We start from the raw sequence: 18,432 nt of genomic DNA, 5'->3' as shown, positions 1-18,432 counted from the left end.
CATCCGCCTGCCGGGTGCAGGGGCTCCCCGGGGCCTAAGCAGAGGCAGAGCCACGCGAGACCTGGGGCCACAAGTCACTTTGTGGGGAACGGCTGCCTGCTACCTGAACTTTCACATGCGCGAAAACACACCCCGTGTACCGGCACAGACGTCTGGCCACAGCATCTAGACTCGCTGGGTCTTCACAAGCCCCAGTGATGCTTGGGCGGCCGAAGGCCAAGGGAAAACACTTAGCCAAGGGGAGCCACCCTTGTGATCCAGGACTGGATCCAGGATCCAGGTGGAAACCAGGACCCCCGCACGGCCGGTCTGTTAGTGGCCCCGGGCTGTTACAACAGAGTCCCGGGCCCCGGGTGGCTTAGAACAGAAGTGTATTCTCCTGGCTCTGGCGCCCGGAAGTCTGAAGGGCCACGCACTCTCGGAGCGTGGGGGGGGGGGCCAGCCGGTGCCCATGCTCCCTGAGCTGTGGACGGCTCGTCTCCACCACACCCTGAGAGCCTAGGCCTGAAGCCGGAAGATACTTTGGGGTTGTCTCCCTCTGGAGACACGGGATTGGCAGGTGGGAAGAAGATACAGGAGAGGGGAAAAAAAAAAAAAAAGTCGGCAGAGGGGGTGCACCAAGGCAGGGAGTGTTGCGGGAAATGTGGCTTTTGTCTGTCCAGCCTCCCAGTTTCCCTCTGGGGGACCACGGCACGAACCCCGCAGACGACCGAGCCCTGCCCGCCCCGCTCCCTGTGCCCACAACTCCCGCAGGGGGCGCCCACGATCAGCACCAGCAGAGAGCAGGCGAGTGTGGTGAACCCAGCTCTGGTTTATTAGAAAAGGTGTGAACAGAGTTGCACCGACAGGAAGAGCCCCTCCCCCACCCTCTGCCCACCCGTACCCCACACCCACACCGCCCCCGGGGGTTGTAGTGCCTCTCAGGGCGCAGCCTCAAGGGGCCTGGACAGCAGGGTCTCCAGAACCCTGGCTGCTCCCCGCCCCAGCTCCCTGATAGATTTATTGCACTTAAGAAAAAGAAAGCTCTGATTCTCTGCTCCCAGCTTCCCCACCCCCCCACCCCCAGCCCCGGCCCGCACCCCAGCTGGGGCTGCTCTCCGCATCTCCACCACCACCACTCACCGCCCCTCCGCCCGGTCCTGTGCACCGGGGCCACCGGGGGGCCACCCCGCCACCACCCGGGACTCCTGCCCGCCACAGGGCAAGCCGGGCCGAACAGGCCCTCTTGAAAAGGCGTCCAGCCTGGTGGCCGATGTCCTCGGAGACCTCCTCCTCCCATTCCCCCCAGCCCAGAGCCTTCGAATGCCGGACACAGAGATACAAGTGCTTAAGTCAGGGCGGGGAGGGCACCCCCTGCAGCTCCTGCACTCCGTGTAGTGTTGTTGTGTGGGGCGGGGGCCCCCGGCAAGGCCCCCCACACCCCCGGCGGCCTGGGCCTCAGGGAGGCTGGGGGTGAAGGTGAGCAGATTCTCATGGCTCTGGCCTCAGCTCATCGAAGACTGATGGGAGGGGGGGAAAAGGAACTTGGGGAGGAGAGATTGGGGGAGGGCCCGTCAGAGCCAGGGGCTCTACTGCCAGCCCCCAAGCCCCTCCTCACCCCCAGCCCTCTGGGGCCCCTGCCTCACCTAAAGTGTCACAGTGTCTCCTGCCCAGAGTCCTGACTGGCTTCCAGAAGCAGCTCCTCGAGCTCCTTCTCATTCTTGGAGCAGCTCAGCTCTGCAAGGGGAGGCGACAAAGGGCAGGCGACCTCCTGTCAGGCAGGCGGGGATGGGGGTTCCAGTCTGACCCCCAGGGCAGCACGGGTCTCGGGTACCAGTGAGACCGTTAGACTCCAGTTAACAGATCTGGCCTTGCTCCCTCCCAGGGAGAGCTGCCCCGGATCCGAGGGAAGAAAGGTGGGGGCCAAGGGTCAAGTCCTACTCTTTCCTACCCCTGTACGGGCCATTTTAAAGAAGAGAAAACCGAAGCCTTCCGAGAGGCAGGTGCCTGCCTGGGGTCACACACAGCACCCAGGGCCCTTGGGCACCCTGCCCCAGAGCGGCACTCACCGTGTTCCAGGCCACAGCTGCCCGCCTTGGCCTCGGGCCCCGGGGGCGGCTCCGGGGGCAGTGCGAGGGCAAACTCGGGCTTTAGGCCGTTGGGCAGTGGTGGCCCTGACTGAGGCGGCTCCAGCTGCGACTGAGGCTCCGACACCCCCGGGTCCTGAGTGCTGACGGCCTCGGCTGGTGGCAGGGCAGGTGAGGCGGGAGGGGAGGCTGAGGCAGGTGGGGAGGGAGGACGAGGAGGGGCAGGGGAGGCGGGAGGGGCAGGGGAGGCGGGAGGGGCGGGAGGCACAGGGGGCTCTGCCCTCTCAGGCGGACTCTCCACCCGGGTCACCACAAACACTTTGTGGCCCCGGCCCGGGCTGGACACAGAAATGCGCTGCTCGGTGGGGGAGGAGGGGCTGCCTGGGGGGCTCCTGTCCCCAGGGCCCAGGGAGTCCGAGGGGGGCACCAGGGCGGGGCAGGGGGCCTCGGCCCTCTCCCCATCCTCCTCCTCAGAGTCTGATTCCGAGTCCGAGTCCGGCCCGGCGGCGGGGTCCGGGGCCCCGTTCTCCTGGGCCTTGGCGGCGGGCTCGTCCCCGGGCTCCTCGTCGGGCTGGGGCTCGGTGACGGTGATCTCGGGCATGGAGGCCGACAGCTGCAGCCGCTGCTCCTTCTCCTCCTGCTCCCGAGCCAGCATGAAGTTCTGTTTGCAGCCGTTCTGGATCTCGGCGAGCAGCGCCTTCTGCGTCTCGATGAAGCTCTTCACCTGCGGGCGGAGCGGCCCGGCTAGGGCTCTGGCCGGCGGGGGAACCCCCGGGCCAGCCCGGCCCGCCCCGCCCGCCAGAGGCCTCAGGGGAGGGCCCACTCAGCTCACCGCCTCCTTCTTGGGCTCACGGTCAAGGTCCAGGCGCAGCAGTGAGCGGTTCACCTTGAGGGCCAACGACAGTGCCATGAGCCCGCCCGTCTTGATCTCGTTCTCCCGAAGGTCCAGTCTCAGGAGGCGGGGGCTCTCGGCGATGAACTCTGCCACCGCCACCCGCGCCTGGGAGGGGGACCGCAGGGGCTGGCCACGGGCTAGCCGCCCGCCAAGCCCGCGGGCACCGCTCCCCTGGCCCGGCCCCGCGCCCTACCCTCGCACGTGAGCTTGGTGGCGGTCAGGCCCAGGCGCAGCACGCTGCGGTTGCTGATGAGGCCGTTCTTGAGGTTCCGCACGCCCTCGTTCCCGATGGGGTTGTGGCCCAGGTTCAGCGTCTCCAGGCTCTGTGTGTGCGGCTGCAGGGGGCGGGGCGTGACAGTGAGGCGAGGCCCCGAAGGCCGGTCAGGAAAGAGGCACACCGAGTGCTCCCTCTCCGGCAGCGTCGCCCGGACAATCCTGCTTCAGGCCAGGTCCTTCGCGTACTTAGAAGCGGCCCCAGCGCCAGCCGCCCCGTCCGCCCCCAGCCCCGGGCCCACTCCCTGCTGGCACCCGCGGGCTCAGGGCACAGACCTGGCCGTTGGTGATTCTTAACTTGGACGGGAGTCTTTGTATCCTGTGGGCTTGTTTTACATACCACGTATTTATTTAAAAAACTTTTTTGGATGTTTATTTTTGAGAAACAGAGAGCGTGAGCAGGGGAGGGGCAGAGAGAGAGGGAGATGCAGAATCCGAAGCGGGCTCCAGGCTCTGAGCTGTCAGCACAGAGCCCGACGCAGGGCCTGAACTCACAAACCACAGGATCATGACCTGAGCCGAAGTCAGTTGCTCAACGGACTGAGCCAGCCAGGCGCCCCGCACGTATTTATTTTAAAAGATTTAAAACGTACTGAAGGCTTCCAGAAAGAGTAACTTCCCATGCATAACATGTTCACCTTGTGCGAGTCATTGTGCTAGGCTACCGTGCTGGGCGCCAAGAGACAAGGGAAGCCAGAGCAAGGCTACTTTCCTCGGGACAACGAGGCCGTGGGAGCCGAAGGAGAGCTCAAACAGCACGGAAAGCGCTCCTGCAAGGCTTCCTGAACTGCGGGAGGCGCCGGATCGGGGAAGACGACGGGGCTGAGAGGTGGCGGCGGACACGTGGGCGCCCTCCCCTCTCCCGGGTCCCACTCACCAGCGTCATGCCCAGGAAGGCCATGCCCGTGTGCGTGAGCTGGTTGTTCCACAGCACCAGGGTCTCCAGCCCCTTCTTCTGCTCCTTGAGACCCTCGCAGATGTAGGCCAGACCTGGAGGAGACCCGTGGGCGAGTCCCGCCTGTGGTCTAAGTGCCTCTCCCGGGGGCACCAGAGCCGCCGGCCAGTGAGAGCGCGGAACCCCCCCCCCCCCCCCGCCCCCCACAGGCTCAGGCCCAGCACACGACGGCGCCCTGTCCGCTTCAGGACCCTGCTCGAGTGTCGCCCTCAGCGCCAGTCCACCGCCAGCCCACCACTGCTGCTCTGTTTTTCTCCAGAGCACATCTCACCGTCCGACAGACTCGGTAATCTGTTCATCTGTCTCGGCGGTGTCTCTCCCGAGGGCAGACACCTCTGTCTCACGGCTGTGAGCCCACAGGCAGCAGGCCCGGCACGTGCCAGCTGCTCACTAACTGTGGCGTCCGGGCCCGGCCTCGAGGCCCTGTGCCATTCCCCCAGCCCTCTCCTCCCACCGAGGCCAGGGGACCCCGCTCAACGGTAAAGAGGATGAAACGGAGTTCCTCTCAGTAACCACTTCCTCCTCCTTCCCATTTACCCCCCAGCTCACCGTGGCCTCATCTCCCCCCAGACATCCACCATCTAGCCTCTTTCCCACCTCGGGGCCTCTCGCACTTGCTGTTCCCCTGCCTGGATTCTTTTTCTAGGTCTTTAAAATGGCCGGTTCCAGTCTCTCTCCACATGGCCGCCCAGAGGCCCCCTCCCCACATCATCTTAAATAGCGTCTGGTTGGCCCCTTGTCCCAACAGCCTTGTTTCCTTCAGGGCACTTTTTCCAGGTGGTAATTATTTTAATTATCTGTTCAATACCTCGCTTCATCCTGCACGTCTCCGCTGAGCTGTCCCCTCCTCCAGGATGCCCTCCCTGGGCTCCCACAGCCCAGCCCTGCCCAGTCTGAGCGGTCACTGCCTGGGGATGTTCCCTCTTGGACCGGCAGCCCCAGGAGGGCAGGGCGGGGATCGTCCTGGCCACCGCTGTGTCTCCAGCACCGCGGGGGCACCTGGCTGGGCACACGGCGGGTGCTCGGTGGCTGGGGTGGGGTGGGCAGACCTCTCACACACCTGAGTCCAGCACGTGGTTGTTACGGAGGTCCAGGATCTGCAGGGAGCAGTTGAACTTGAGGAGGTTGCCCAGCTGGGCCGAGTCCTGCAGGCCGTTGAGCTTGTTGTCGGCCAAGTACAGCTCCCTCAGATTCACGTTCATCTTCAGCGCTGTGGCTGGGGGAGCACGGGCAGAGTGCCGTGACCGGCCAAGCCCCGGTGCCCGGCGGGCACCCCGTCGCTGCCCGGCGCCCCCGGCCCCCGAGCTCACCGAGCAGCATCAGCGGTCGCCCCCGACAGGCTGGCGTTCTCCAGGTGCAGCACCGCGAGGCTGCTGCGGATGCGCAGGGCGCGGGCCACGAACGGTGCCGAGTGGTCCAGCAGGGGCGTGTTTCGGGCGTCCAGGTACTGCAGGCAGCTGGTCTGGTGGGGCAGGGGCGGGGCTGCGACAGCCGGCCCGGCCCTCCCTGCCCCCCGGGGCATCTCCCGCCCCGCGGCCCGGTGGGCACCAGGGCCCCGTGAGGGAAGGGCCGGCCCGGAGCCCCGCGGGTGAGCCAGGAGGGGCCCCCAGGCTCCCCCGCGGCAGACGCCCCGCACGAGGGAAGGGGGTGGCAACCACAGCCACTTCCAAGGGGTATGTCGCGGGCAAGCGAAGGACGGGGGAAAGATGCGTGAGGGGAGGAAAAGGGGTCAGGGTTGGCCTGGGGCAGGGCACCCTTCGCGCCGCTTTCCCACTAGCCTGGAAGCTGGGCACCGGCGCCCCACCGACGGCCCACGCCCCGAGGGCTCGGGAAGCCAGGTCCCAAGGGACAGGTGCCCCGGGAAAGCGCCTGGACCCCCCCTGTGCCCGAGCCCCTTCCACCCCGGGTACAGGTGAGGGGCACCCACCTTGCGCATCATGTGGGCCGCGGCCTGCCAGCCCCGGGTGCCGATGTGCTTGTTGAAGGAGATGTTGAGGTGGGTGGCCGACTCGTAGTATTCGATCATGTCGAAGAGGGCCGAGGCGCCCTGTGGCACACACAACGGCGTTTAGGCTCAGGTGGAGGCAGGCCCAGGAGGCTAGGAGGTGGGGGCCACGCGACTAAGGGAAGGGGAGAGCCCTGACGCTGCCCTGGCACCTCTGGGTTCCGGGAACCAACCCGCCCACTCCTGCCGGACTCCGTCTGCTTTCTCTTACTCGCCACCACCCCAGAAGTCGGGCAGATCTGGCGCATGAACAGGACAGGCCCTGGTGTTCCTGGGTCTCAGTTCTCCAGGAGCCCACCCACCGGGTCTCCTGGTGGCCTCCAAGTCTGGGGAGGCGAGGACACCTAGGCCTAAATGGGGAGGCTGCTTTCTGAAGGTTTCTTAAACTCTCCCTTACAGGTGCCGTTAGCTCCAGCAGGGGTTCCTGAAAAGGTTTCCAGTGGTCACACGGCTGCCCCCACTAAGGCCCGGCTCCCCAAGTCCCTCCCTTGCGCCAAGTCCCCTGCCTTTGGGGTGGGTCTCTGACACCCCGTTTTCTGGGCCCCACCCCAGAGCCCCAATATTCCTCACACCCACTCTGGTCACACTGGCTGTGTCCCCATCTTGTCCTTCAAGAGGCCCTGCCCAGCTGTTGTCCAAGGAGGCTCTTTTGCTGCAGTGCCCCCTCCCCCCAAACCTCAGAGGGGCCAGAGGGCTCAGGGAACAGGTGAGGCGGTGGCAGGGGCTGCTCACATCTTCGTCCAGGTTTGTCTGCTCCAGGTCCACGACCTTGAACTGTAGCCTCTTGAAGACCTCTTCCAGGGCCTCACAGGTCTTGTAGTCGAGTTTCTCGCCTGGGACAAGACAGAGGGCCGGGCACGTCTAGTGCACCTGTGTGTGTGTGTGTGTGTGTGTGTGTGTGTGTGTGCGCACTCGCATGCCCCGGGGGGGTGGGGGCCGGAAACGCGGGCTCCAGGCCAGGGGAGGCTTATCGCGCCTGCCTCACGTCAGGGGGGGCGCCTGCCCCTGCCCCTGCCCACCTCCTCTTCCCGCAGGACCTGCCAGCCCAGACCCACCCCACAAGGGTCCCGGCCTCTGTCCAGACACGTACCTTTCAGGTCCAGACAGTCAATGCGGTGCCCAAGATCTGTGAACTCCTGGGGGAACAGAGCGGAGGGTGAAGACAGGAAGACACCCTCAGGAGCCAGGCTGGACCCTGACAGCGGGGCGGGCGGGGCTCTGATCTGGCTCCATTTCTGAGGTGGGGGCCGCGCGCAGGGCCTCAGAGAAGAGGGGCGGTTCTGCACCCACAGGGCCCGGGCCAGGCAGACGGGGCACAGTCCCTCCGCCCCAGCTGGGCATCTCTGGGGCGGGCATCCCAGGCAGAAGGAGTGGCCAGCACAAAGGCTGTGAAGCAGGTGCTGAGGCAGGGAAGGCTGACAGGCCTGGGGGTGAAGGCCAGGCCCCAGGCCCCACACAGCAAGCGGTCAGGTGTGGGCCTGCTGGGGGTCACGTTCTGTTCTCGGGGCTCCACACACATTAACCCGTGGGGCGGGTGCTGTGACAAAACCATGGGCAGACAAAAGGCTCAGGGCCAGCCTTTCCTAAAGTCACTTGCTAGCGAGGGACAGGCTTGGTCGGAACCAGATGGTGGGCTCCAGGACCCACACTCTTGGCCACCACGCAGAGTGACTGTCTCTCCCTGGAGCTGCCGACAAGCCCTTCTGGAATTCTCCCAGAAACCCTTAAACCCAGTGAGCAGGAAGTCCCTAGCTGGATGGCAAGAGTGACTGCTCACAGTAATGCTAAGGGAACAACAACCCTGGAAACAAGCAACCTTGGAACATTCTGGAATGACCCATCCAGAGAGAGGACAGGCACCTTGTGGCACACGGCTACAGGGGGAACACGCCACAGGCACAGGAGTGCCCCGTTCACATAAAAGCGGAAGGTACCCTTGTGTCTGTGTAACTCTGGATAGTGAACTGCCCTCTCACAAACGCAGCACAGCAAAGGCCAGAGGACAAAGCCCCCAAGCTATCAACAGTGGGACTCCTGGGAAATGAGACCTGACTAAGAAGTGAAAGGTGGATTTTGTTTGTGCCTATAATATTTTAATTACAAAAAAAAAGATCAGACACGGCCGGTGGGTGGCTCAGTCGGCTGGGCGTTCGGCTCTTGGTTTCAGCCTGGGTCATGATCTCACGGTCTGTGGGGTCGAGCCTGGCATCAGGCTCTGGGCCGACAGTGCGGGACCTGCTTGGGATTCTCTTTGTCCCCCTCTCTCTCTGCCCCTCCCAACTTGTGCTCTTTCTCAAACTAAATAAACTTTAAAAAAAAATCAGACAACGTATATATTGAACAGAGAATATAAAGAATAAACGTGCACGTTTCCCCTGGGGAAGAGAATTTCTTTGGGGAGTGATAGATATTTGAAATTCTTATTTTTTTCTTTTTTATTATCTTTAAATGTTTATTTTTGAGAGAGAGAATGCGCGTGCGCGTGGGGGAGGGGCAGAGAGAGAGGGAGGCGCAGACTCTGAAGCAGCCTCCAGGCTCCGAGCTGTGGCACAGAGCCCGACGCGGGGCTCGAACTCACGAACCGTGACATCATGACCTGAGCTCAAGTCGGACGCTTAACCCACTGAGCCACCCAGGCGCCCACATTCTCACTTTATATAGTTCCATACTGTTTAAATATTCATGAAGAGGGGCGCCTGGGTGGCTCAGTCGGTTGAGCGGCCGGCTTCGGCTCAGGTCAAGATCTCACAGTCCGTGAGTCCGAGCCCCGCGTCGGGCTCTGTGCTGACAGCTCAGAGCCTGGAGCCTGTTTCAGATTCTGTGTCTCCCTCTCTCTGACCCTCCCCCGTTCATGCTCTGTCTCTCTCTGTCTCAAAAATAAATAAACGTTAAAAAAAAAATAAAAAAAAAAAAATATTCATGAAGAGCCCAATTGCTTTCACAACCGAACAGAGGATTTTCAAGGATGTATTCACACGGGCCCTGGGCTGGGTGGCCAGGCTGGGCAGTGCTTTGTGCACCGTCCCCTGCGCGGGGCAGGCAGAGGGGCCCGGAGGCTGCTGGGGGCCAGAGGGAGCCCGGCCTCCTCTCCCCGCCTCCCCCACCCGGGTACCTGGAGCTGCCGGAGGAGCTTCGGGATCTGTCTGCAGTTCAGCTTCTGGCAGGCCTGCTTGTAGGCACCAATGACCTCATCCACGGTCACGTTCTGGGCTGCGGGCACAGAGGACCCAGGCCTGTGACTCCCCACACCCCGGGCCCCCTCCACCCCCTCCCACCCCCCGGGCCTCTGCCAGCGCTCCCTTCCCCCCACGCCAAGCCTCCACAACAAAATGCCCCTCCCAACGACCCACTGGGTTCTGTCTTCCGTTCAAGGGCCCTCGCTGCCACCGCCGCCCCGAGGTGCGGCCAAACGAGCCACGCCTTCCCTCCACATCTCCCCACGGCTCCTCGAGCAGCTTCACACAAACATCACGCAGCTAGTATCACAAAATTTCCCTGCTTGTCATTCGTCTCCCCCGCTAGATGGGGAGCCCCGAAAGGGCAGGGCTGGGTCTATCTTTGTCACCACCTTGTCCCCACGCTGCCCAGCCTCGGGCCAGGGCCCAGAGCAGGTGTTCAGTTTGTGGTTTTGTTTTGTTTTGTTTTGTTTTTGTGGATAAGAGAATGAATCTGTACTTTGGTGCTATGAGGAAGCTGAGCCCAGAGAGGTGAAGCACCTTGCCCAAGGTTGCACAGCTGGTAAGTGGTGGAGCCAGGGACTGAACTAGGCTCTTAACTGTGATGCATGTGGCCTCCCAGACTCCCCACTCCTGAAACACCCTCAACAGCAAAACGTTCCCCAACGGCTACTTAGTGCCGGGCCTCGTCCCAGAGACACAGCAGCCGTCAGAGCAGACCGGGCACGGCCCTGTGTCCAGGGTAACAGCAGCGGCTCACAGAATGAAGGGATGTAGCCCACACCCAACAGCGGCCCGGCACAGTCCTGGGGAAGCCCGGGGCCAGCCACCGTGCCCCAGGCAAGGCTGGCCTCTCGGTCTGCACGGCTTTGCCTTCTGTGGATATCGCACTAAAATGGAGATAAACAGTACATGGCCCTTTGCGGCTATAAACAATACGTGGCCCTTTGCGGCTATAAACAATACGTGGCCCTTTGCGGCTAGCCTCTTTCGTGGAGCATAAAGGATTTTGAGTTTTGCCCCTTTACTGTGCTGCACACGCGTTACACAGTCTGTCCGTCCATTCACTGGATGAGACATTTGTGTTCTTTTCGGTTTCTATGACGTACTGGATTCTGCCCCAGGGCAGCCAGGGAACAGGAGGCTCCGAGCAGGGGAGGGACGGAGTCAGGCCGAGAAGTCGATGCAGGACAGAGTCCTACACTTGGCTCCGGAACCCCATTCTCTCCGCTGTGCTGGGTGGGGCTGGGGCGCTGGAAGAAACTGACGCAGGCCCCGGCTGAGCCCTCACTGAGCCCTCACTACAGGCGGCCAGCAGCCTCCCCGGCGCATCACCTTCCCGCAGACCTAGTGAGGGAGCTCTGACGTGGGCATGTGAGCCTGGTGGCCCCCGGGGCAGGGGGAGGGGGGAGGGGGGAGGGAGGAGGTGGGGGCAGGAGCTGGCCCTGCCAGGGAAGGCAGCCCTTGGGACTTGGGCCGCTGCCTCCGGGAGTCCCACCCAGCTGGGTCCACTGAGCCCCCAGGGTTCCACAAACTTGAGTGAGCAAAAGGGACATCTCTACTTTCACTAAGTGAACTGAAATGAGATTGAGCCTTTCCTTCTTATTAACCTGGGCAACAGAGAGAGAGAGAGAGAGAGAGAGAGAGAGAGAAAGAGAGAGAGAGAGAAGCATTTAGCAGCCCTGTGACTGTGTCATCAACTGCAATGACAGGTGCTTCCACGTCACGCAGGAGCCCCTGCAGACTGTGACGGCTCCTCGCTACCTCCTGTTATTTTATGTGCCAGGGAGGAAGAACAGAAATACTGGATTACAAGTTTAAAAAATCTCCAGCTGACTGTATTTTAATTGGTATCCTTTGTAACCCGACTTTATTTTTCGCCTTTAAAAGTCATCGCTCCAGTGCCTGGTTGGCTCAGACGGTGGAGCGCGCGACTCCTGATCTCAGGGTTGTGAGTTCAAGCCCCATGTTGGGTGTAGGGCTTACTTAAAAAAAATGTTTGTTTTTTTCAATCACCATTCTGAAAAGTGGTGCGCGGCCTTCAACTAGGCAGCCAAAGGGCAAAAAGTGCTCCCCTGGACAAGCTTGCTTCAAGAAAGGCCCCTAGGCCAAGGCTGGGTTGGCCTGGGCACATCAGACGGGGATGAGGGCCTGAGCACACGTGGGGCCATCAGTAGCAGCTCTCAGGGCCCCAGACAGCCTACAGGAAATAAGCCTCCTAAGCAACCTCTCAAGCTGCCATCAGTCCTTGAGGTGTTCAGTTCTGACATCCCTTCCTCCAGGAAGCCCTTCCTGACCCTCCAGGCAGGGCCAGGCTCCTCCCCTTCTAGCTCCACCCTCCCAGCCCTGCCCGCTGGGTCGATCTGTGTTGCGAGGAGCCCCCTGAGAAGCTTGAAGCCCGGGGCCTTGAACCCGGCCTCCTCCACACCAGCCACAGCTGCCGTCTGGCCACCCCTTCAGCCAGGGGTCCCTGGGGTATACATGCAGCACGGCCTCACACAAAGTCACAGCCAGGGCTCAGAGAGGTCGCATCCGCCCACTCACTTACAGAAGGGGAAACAGAGCGGGAGGCAGGGCTGGACGGACTCGGAGAAGTGGGAGAGCCCCCAGGGCCCAGAATGACCCGGCGCCCTCTGCTGGTAAGAACGACAACTGCAGTTTGTCATTCTCTGATGCTGGGACACACTTTGGGGGGGGCCGGGGGGGGGGACGGCCCAGGGGAAAGACACTAAAGGCACAAGAGCGCGGGGATTTGGTCAGTCCACAGCAGCCTGAGGGCACCCCTGCCCCACCTCGGTTACCCCAACATCGCCAGCGGCACGCCCCGAGGCCCGGCACGGCGCCAGCAGGCTCGGGAGTGACCTTACATCCGGGGGCTTCAGGCGCGTGTTAAGAAAAAGAAACTACTGCGAATTGCTTGCGGATGATGAGATGAAACGTATTCAAAAAAAAAAAAAGAACCAATTTAAGAAAAACTGGTAAGGAAGCAGCAGTACGGGGGTCCGGAGAAGTAGCGTGCAGCATTTACACAGCACTTCTTTCCGCTGGGCCCGGCGCCACCCCGAGCACTTCAGGAGCCAGCGGAACCGGACTGGCCCCTCCACACACCTGCTCTTCTGTAACGCCGTGGCCAAACGGTCAAGGGGAGAACACCGCGGAGGCCTGGCGTCCGCGGACGGAGAGAGACAAAGCTTCCCAGACCCCGCGCGGGGCCTCCAGCCTTGGGTCATCCGCCCCAAGACTTCCACAACCTTAAGGAACCGCACGGGCATCGCCACGGCACGAACGGGGGGGGCGGGCGCGAGTCAGCGGGCTCAGCAGTCACCCCGCAGGGGCCTGGAGGCCTCCCCAGAGGCCGCAGACGCCCCAAGGCGCTGGGCCCAGGGGACGGGGGAGCAGGGCCGCAGAGCAGTGAAGTCACAACTGCTGAGTGACCAGGGCAAGACTCCTTGCTGCCTCCCTCCCGGCCCTCCTGGGTAGGGCTCCCGAGTCTCCACCTGAGACACCGGGTCCCGCAAAGCGGTTAAGAACACAGGCTGCGGGGGACGCCTGGGTGGCTCGGTTGGTTAGACGGCCGACTTGGGCTCTCAGGTCACGATCCCGACGTCCGTGAGTTCGAGCCCTGCGTCGGGCTCTATGCTGACAGCTCAGAGCCTGCTTCCAATTCTGTGTCCCCTCTCTCTCTGCCCCTCCCTGACTCGTGATCTCTCTCGCTGTCTCAAAAATAAATGTTAAAAAAAAAATTAAAAAAAAAAAAAAAAAAAAGAAACAGGCCCTGAGGCCACCAGGGTGGCTCAGTCGGTTGAGCGTCTGTCTGACTTCCGCTCAGGTCATGATCTCACAGTTTGTGAGTTCAAGCCCCGCATCGGGTTCTGTGCTGACAGCTCAGAGCCTGGAGCCCGCTTTGGTGTCTGTGTCTCCCTCTCTCTCTGCCCCTCTCCCACTCGTACTCTGTCTCTCTCAAAAATAAATAAAAACATTAAAAAAAAGAAAGAATAAATAAACATTAAAAAAACAAGACAAAACACAACACAGGCTCTGGAGCCACAGTGCCTGGGGTTGGATCCTGACTCCTAATTTAAAACTCTTGTGGGGCGCCTGGGTGGCGCAGTCGGTTAAGCGTCCGACTTCAGCCAGGTCACGATCTCGCGGTCCGTGAGTTCGAGCCCCGCGTCGGGCTCTGGGCTGATGGCTCGGAGCCTGGAGCCTGTTTCCGATTCTGTGTCTCCCTCTCTCTCTGCCCCTCCCCCGTTCATGCTCTGTCTCTCTCTGTCCCAAAAATAAATAAAAAACGTTGAAAAAAAAAAACAAAAACAAAAAAAACAAAAAAAAAACTCTTGTGACTTCGAGGGGTTTCTGGGTGGCTCAGTCGGATGAACATCTAGCTGACTCTCGATTTCAGCTCAGGTCATGATCTCACGGTTCCTGAGTTTGAGCCTTGCCTTGGGCTCCATACTGACAGTGTGGAGCCTCCTTGGCATTCTCTCTCTCTCTCTCTCTCTCTCTCAAAATAAATAAGCTTCAAAAAACAAACTAACTAACTCTGCCTCTGAGCAAAGCGATTTAACCTCTGTGCCTCAATCGCCTATACCCGTAAAATGGGAGGAGGGTGACTAACTCCTCAGGTAACTGGTGATTGAGTGAGTACAAGTTCATCCCTCAGACCAGGGCTTGGCCAACTCACAGGTGCACATTAAACACCAGCCATCACTGTCGTGTCGCCCCCCACTGAAAAGGAGGGACGCAGGAAAGGCATACAGGCACCTGTCCCTTATGGAATGGTTGGTGAGGCTGGGCGCACACATGTATGTAGGGGGGAGGAAGGGGGACAGGCGTGCGCACGCGTGTCTGTGTGTGTGTCTCAGGTCAGGGCTCAGACATGTTCACTCAGCTCCCAAGTCCAATGCCCCGGAAGTCCCACTCAAGCAGCGGCTGGAGTTTCAAGTGGTCGTCAGAGGAGGGGACGGTGACGAACAAGGAAGAGAGCGTGCATGCGTGTCAGGAAAGGTATATCCAGAGGTTGTAAGAAACCCCGCGCTCAGTCCTTGTCCTGGTGAGGCTGCGGCAAATGAATGTGGCCACCTCTTCGGCTCTCTGGAAGGGGCATCGGCAGGGTCTCGGGAGATGAGGAACGTGAGGGCACTCGCTAAGAGGCCGCACAGAGCCAGAGGTGACTGAGCAGGAGCCGCGACTGGACAAAGAGGACGCGGAAGGTGGTGGCCGCCACTTCTGGTCCTGGGAAGTCACTGTGTGTGAGCGTGACGCCGGGCACTTTCTAGGCACGGGTTCACTTAGCCAGCTTGGAGACGCGAGGCTGGCACAGTTACGACCCCATTTTCTACTAAGGGGAGGCCGGCCCAGAGAGCGCGCGTCGTCTGTGCAAGGGCCCGGAGCCAGGGACTGGCAGGACTGGAACACACGTCCAGATCCGCACTGGTCTGAAACCAGAGCACGGCTGCTTCTACTACTTTGGCCTGAGGAGGAAGGTACCAGGGGCAGAGGCAGGCCTGTGGGGGACCCCTGGGCGCGGGGTGGGACAAGGCGTCAGCTCTGGGGAGGGAGGCTGCCGTGTGGCAGCTGGCAGGCGGGGTCTCCCGCAGGGGTGAGGCTCTGCGGCACGCCCCGGCAGTTGGTGCCAGTCTCCCAGGAAGAGGCTGTGGGGCCGCCGGAGCCTGCCTCCCCCCTCCCAGCTGCTACAGCCTCACAAAGGGAGGGAGAGAAAACCCGACCCAGGCATCAGGTGACAGGCAGAGAGACATCTGTCTGGTCCCCTCGCTCTTGTCTGCACATACTTGCGAAGGCACCCACGAGATGCAAGGAGAGGGCTGGGCACCAGGGGGGCGGCAATGACTCAGGCCATCCCTGCCAGCCTGGAGCTGTTGGGAGAAAGAAGACAACAGTCATCCAAGTGGGAGTCAAAAACCAGGAACAGTGTCGGGAGAGAGGGAAGGGGACAAGGCAGATATGAACAGAGCAGTGGGCAGCGGCCCCTGGGAGGGGTAGGTGTGACAGAGTGAGAGCAGGCATGGCAAGATCCAGGACAGCAGGAGGCAGCGCATGGGAGGGAGGTGGGGGGCAGCGAGGGCTCGGCCCCCTGCATGAGACAGGAGCCCCCAGGGCCGGGCACAGGGCAGTGATGGGAGCTCCTGGTGCCGTCCCAGGATCCCAGTGGGACCAACCACATTACCTCCGCTCTCCACTGTCCTCCCCAAAGGTTCCAAGAGTGGACAGTGGCCTGTCCCTAGCCGCTGTCACAGGGACTGGCTGAGGCAGACCCTTATAGAACCAGCCACAGCCAGTCACGGGGACTAAGCTGGAACTGTCCAGAAGGAAGGGCTCTCCTCTGCAGGGGCGGGGCTGAGGTTACCTCTCATTTCTGGAGCTGCTGGCGGCCATCCTGGCATCCACCAGGAGGAGAGGGCCTCCTGAGCCGACTCAGCGGAAAGGTGAGCTCAGACATTTGAGACCCTGGACCCAGCCGGGCCTGAAGCCTATTTAGGAGGACGCCTCGGGTCCATAAGCCAACAAGTTCTCCCTTTCTGCTTCAGCCCCTTGGAGTTCGGCTTCTAATCCGGGATAATTCCAAGTCAGGTGGCCTCTGGCCGTTCGCCCGGTGAACACCTCCTGAGGCCTGTCACATGCCAAGCTCGGTGCTGCAAGGGGAGAAAGGGGCGACTCCGACCCGGTCCCTGCCTTCCAGGGGTTCTCGTTGGTGGAGGCGGCCGTGCCCTAAGAGGGCTCTGTGAACGTTCCAGACCCAGCTAAGATGAGGCAGTCAGAAGGGAGCCAGCTCTCAGAGGCCCCTTCTTTCTCCCTGGGCTCTGTGCTCCAGCCTCGCCCACAACATCTCAGCCCCGCCCACGACATCTCAGCCCCGCCCATTTTGAGTTGTCACTGTCTGGACACGGGCCTGTCTCCCACCCACCAGACCGGGAGCCCCGGGAAGACAGGGGAGGGGCGGGGGGGCCAGGCCGTGTCCCCAACACTGCCCTGCATGGGGGCCAGGCGCGTGAGGGGCTGACAGACAGATGAAGGGGCTCACGCCCGGCCGCTGTGCTAGGCCCCAAAGCGGACAGGGGCTCTGAGCAGGAGGGGCCCACCTGTCCCGGCGGGAGACACTACTGCGGGGGCCGGGACGAGGGCCTCCCGGACCAGGAAGCCTGCAGGGAGGAGAGGGGCGCCGGGGCGCCGGCCCTGCCAGCAACTACCCACCTTGTGACAGAGCGCTCCTTGCACAGAACAGCAGGAACTCTTTGGTTCACCTGCTTCCCCACCAGGTGCTCTGCCAGACAACGTGCACAGAACCGTTCGTCCTCATCACAATCCCGCAGAGGGGACATCTCTGGCCCACTACCCACTACGCAGAGAAGGAAACCGCCCATAACGCTGAATGCTCTCCTGAGGGCATGAAGCAGGGAGGAGGCAGAGGGAGGGTCAAAGCCGGGACAGGACGGTCCCCGTCCTCCCTTGAGGTCCTGAGGTCCTCAGGCCCTCGGCTTCAGGCTGGACCGATGCGTGTGAGGGCCCAGAAACGCAGCCTTCTCTAACATCGGGCAGGGGGGCTGCCGGCGGGATTCATCTTTCTCTTTGGAGTTTCTTGGATCTACAGAGCCGGTCTTGTCCCTCAGTAGCACCTCTGGGGCTCCTCACGGTGCCTGCTGAGACCTGAGTGGCTGCAGTGGCTGAGCCTGAGACCAGCCCGGTGTGCTCCCGCCCCCTGGGCCGGCCTTCTCCCCTCCCCACAAGTCCCCCCAATAAGCAGCCACCAATCCCCACTGGCCCTGTCCCAGAGCCTCCCTGCACGGTGAGGGAGACAAAGCGGGAAGCAATCACGGAACAGCCGCACAGGGTAGGGAGGGAACACGGAAGCGGGGAGGATGGGCAGACTGGGATCTGCTGGAAGAGAACACATGGAAAAGTCTCACAGAGAAGGACTTGAAGAGAGACGGCAGAGAGAAAGGCAACCTGGCCAGAGGGAATGTTGGCAACAGGTACAGGCATGGGGACTGCACAATGCACGTGGGCAGGAAGCCACACGATCAGGAGGGCCCAGGGGGGTGTGACAAGAGGGGGTTTGGCAAAGACGCTGGGGGCGGGGCACCCATGGAGGGTCTCAGTCACGGAGCATGGGACAGGGGTATCATCCTAGAGACGTGGGTGGCAAAGCCCACACACAGAAGAGGCAGGAGAGCAGAAGCGGCTCAGTGGTCAAGGTCCCCACTCAATCCTTGTCCGCGACAGAGCCATCTATTCACAAGGCCTCAGGGCCTCTGTACCTGCCGCCCCTCTGCCCAGAGTGCGCTTCCACCTCCTGCCTCGGTGGTCCTCTCCCTCCCCACCTGCAAATCTCTGCTCCAGCGTCACCTCGTCAGAGGCCTTCCCTGATCACCCTACGCAAACAGTCCCCTTTGTCCATCCCTGTGTCCTGCTTCATTCTCTGTGTGGTACTTTTCACGACCCAACAAAGCTTTATAATCTGTCTGCTTAATTACATGCAATGAGGGGAAGGATTTCACTGCTTCTGTTCAGTCAAGTATCCCCAGAAGGGTATGCACTGGGCACACAGTAGGTGCTCAATAAACATTTGTTGATGGAACAAACGAACAGAGGTGGGGAGAAGAGCGGGTCTCTGGAGTCTGAGTCCCCGCTTCCACGCAGGCCAGCTGAGCTGGATGAACTTGGGAAAGGGTCCTTCTCTCTTGGGCGCCCCGCAGGCAGGCAGGGAGGATGTACCTGCAGGGAGGTCACGGACGGGCATGCTTAGCCCAGAGCTGACCAGGGCGAATGCCCTCCAAGCATCTTGACCAGGCATCCAGTCCTTCCCGCGCTCCTGAAATGCCACACACAACCCTCCGATGGCCCGGGCTGCCCCCAGGTGGGGCAGGGGGGCAGGACAGTGGCAGGGCGACACAAGGCCGCCTAGAGCCTGACACAGGGAAGAGGTAGAGAGCACCCCCAAAGCTTTCTTAGGGGCCCTGTGCGCCCGAGGCCCCACCACCTCTGCAGTCCCCGTCCCCCGCAAAGCCAGGTACGTTACGCTGCCCACGCGCAGACACATCTTC

General features: G+C 61.7%; 1 protein-coding gene across 1 annotated transcript in view; it reads right to left on the bottom strand.

Moving 5' to 3' along the window:
• Positions 1 to 862: 862 nt before the first annotated feature.
• The window catches only part of PPP1R37 (protein phosphatase 1 regulatory subunit 37), a 41,637-nt gene continuing 24,067 nt past the window's right edge, over positions 863 to 18,432 (bottom strand). The window contains 13 exon segments of the mRNA XM_053905470.1: positions 863 to 1,523; positions 1,626 to 1,716; positions 2,049 to 2,790; positions 2,899 to 3,066; positions 3,150 to 3,296; positions 4,112 to 4,224; positions 5,250 to 5,405; positions 5,500 to 5,521; positions 5,523 to 5,651; positions 6,117 to 6,236; positions 6,927 to 7,027; positions 7,285 to 7,330; positions 9,307 to 9,404. Coding sequence (XP_053761445.1) covers positions 1,634 to 1,716; positions 2,049 to 2,790; positions 2,899 to 3,066; positions 3,150 to 3,296; positions 4,112 to 4,224; positions 5,250 to 5,405; positions 5,500 to 5,521; positions 5,523 to 5,651; positions 6,117 to 6,236; positions 6,927 to 7,027; positions 7,285 to 7,330; positions 9,307 to 9,404 — 1,925 coding nt within the window. The 3' untranslated portion in view covers positions 863 to 1,523; positions 1,626 to 1,633.

This window comes from Panthera pardus, unplaced genomic scaffold (assembly GCF_024362965.1).
Source record: "Panthera pardus isolate Hobbes unplaced genomic scaffold, ASM2436296v1 HiC_scaffold_18, whole genome shotgun sequence".
Taxonomy (NCBI): Eukaryota; Metazoa; Chordata; class Mammalia; order Carnivora; family Felidae; genus Panthera; species Panthera pardus.
Note: the sequence above shows the minus strand (reverse complement) of the source record. Positions and strands in the feature narration are given on the sequence as shown.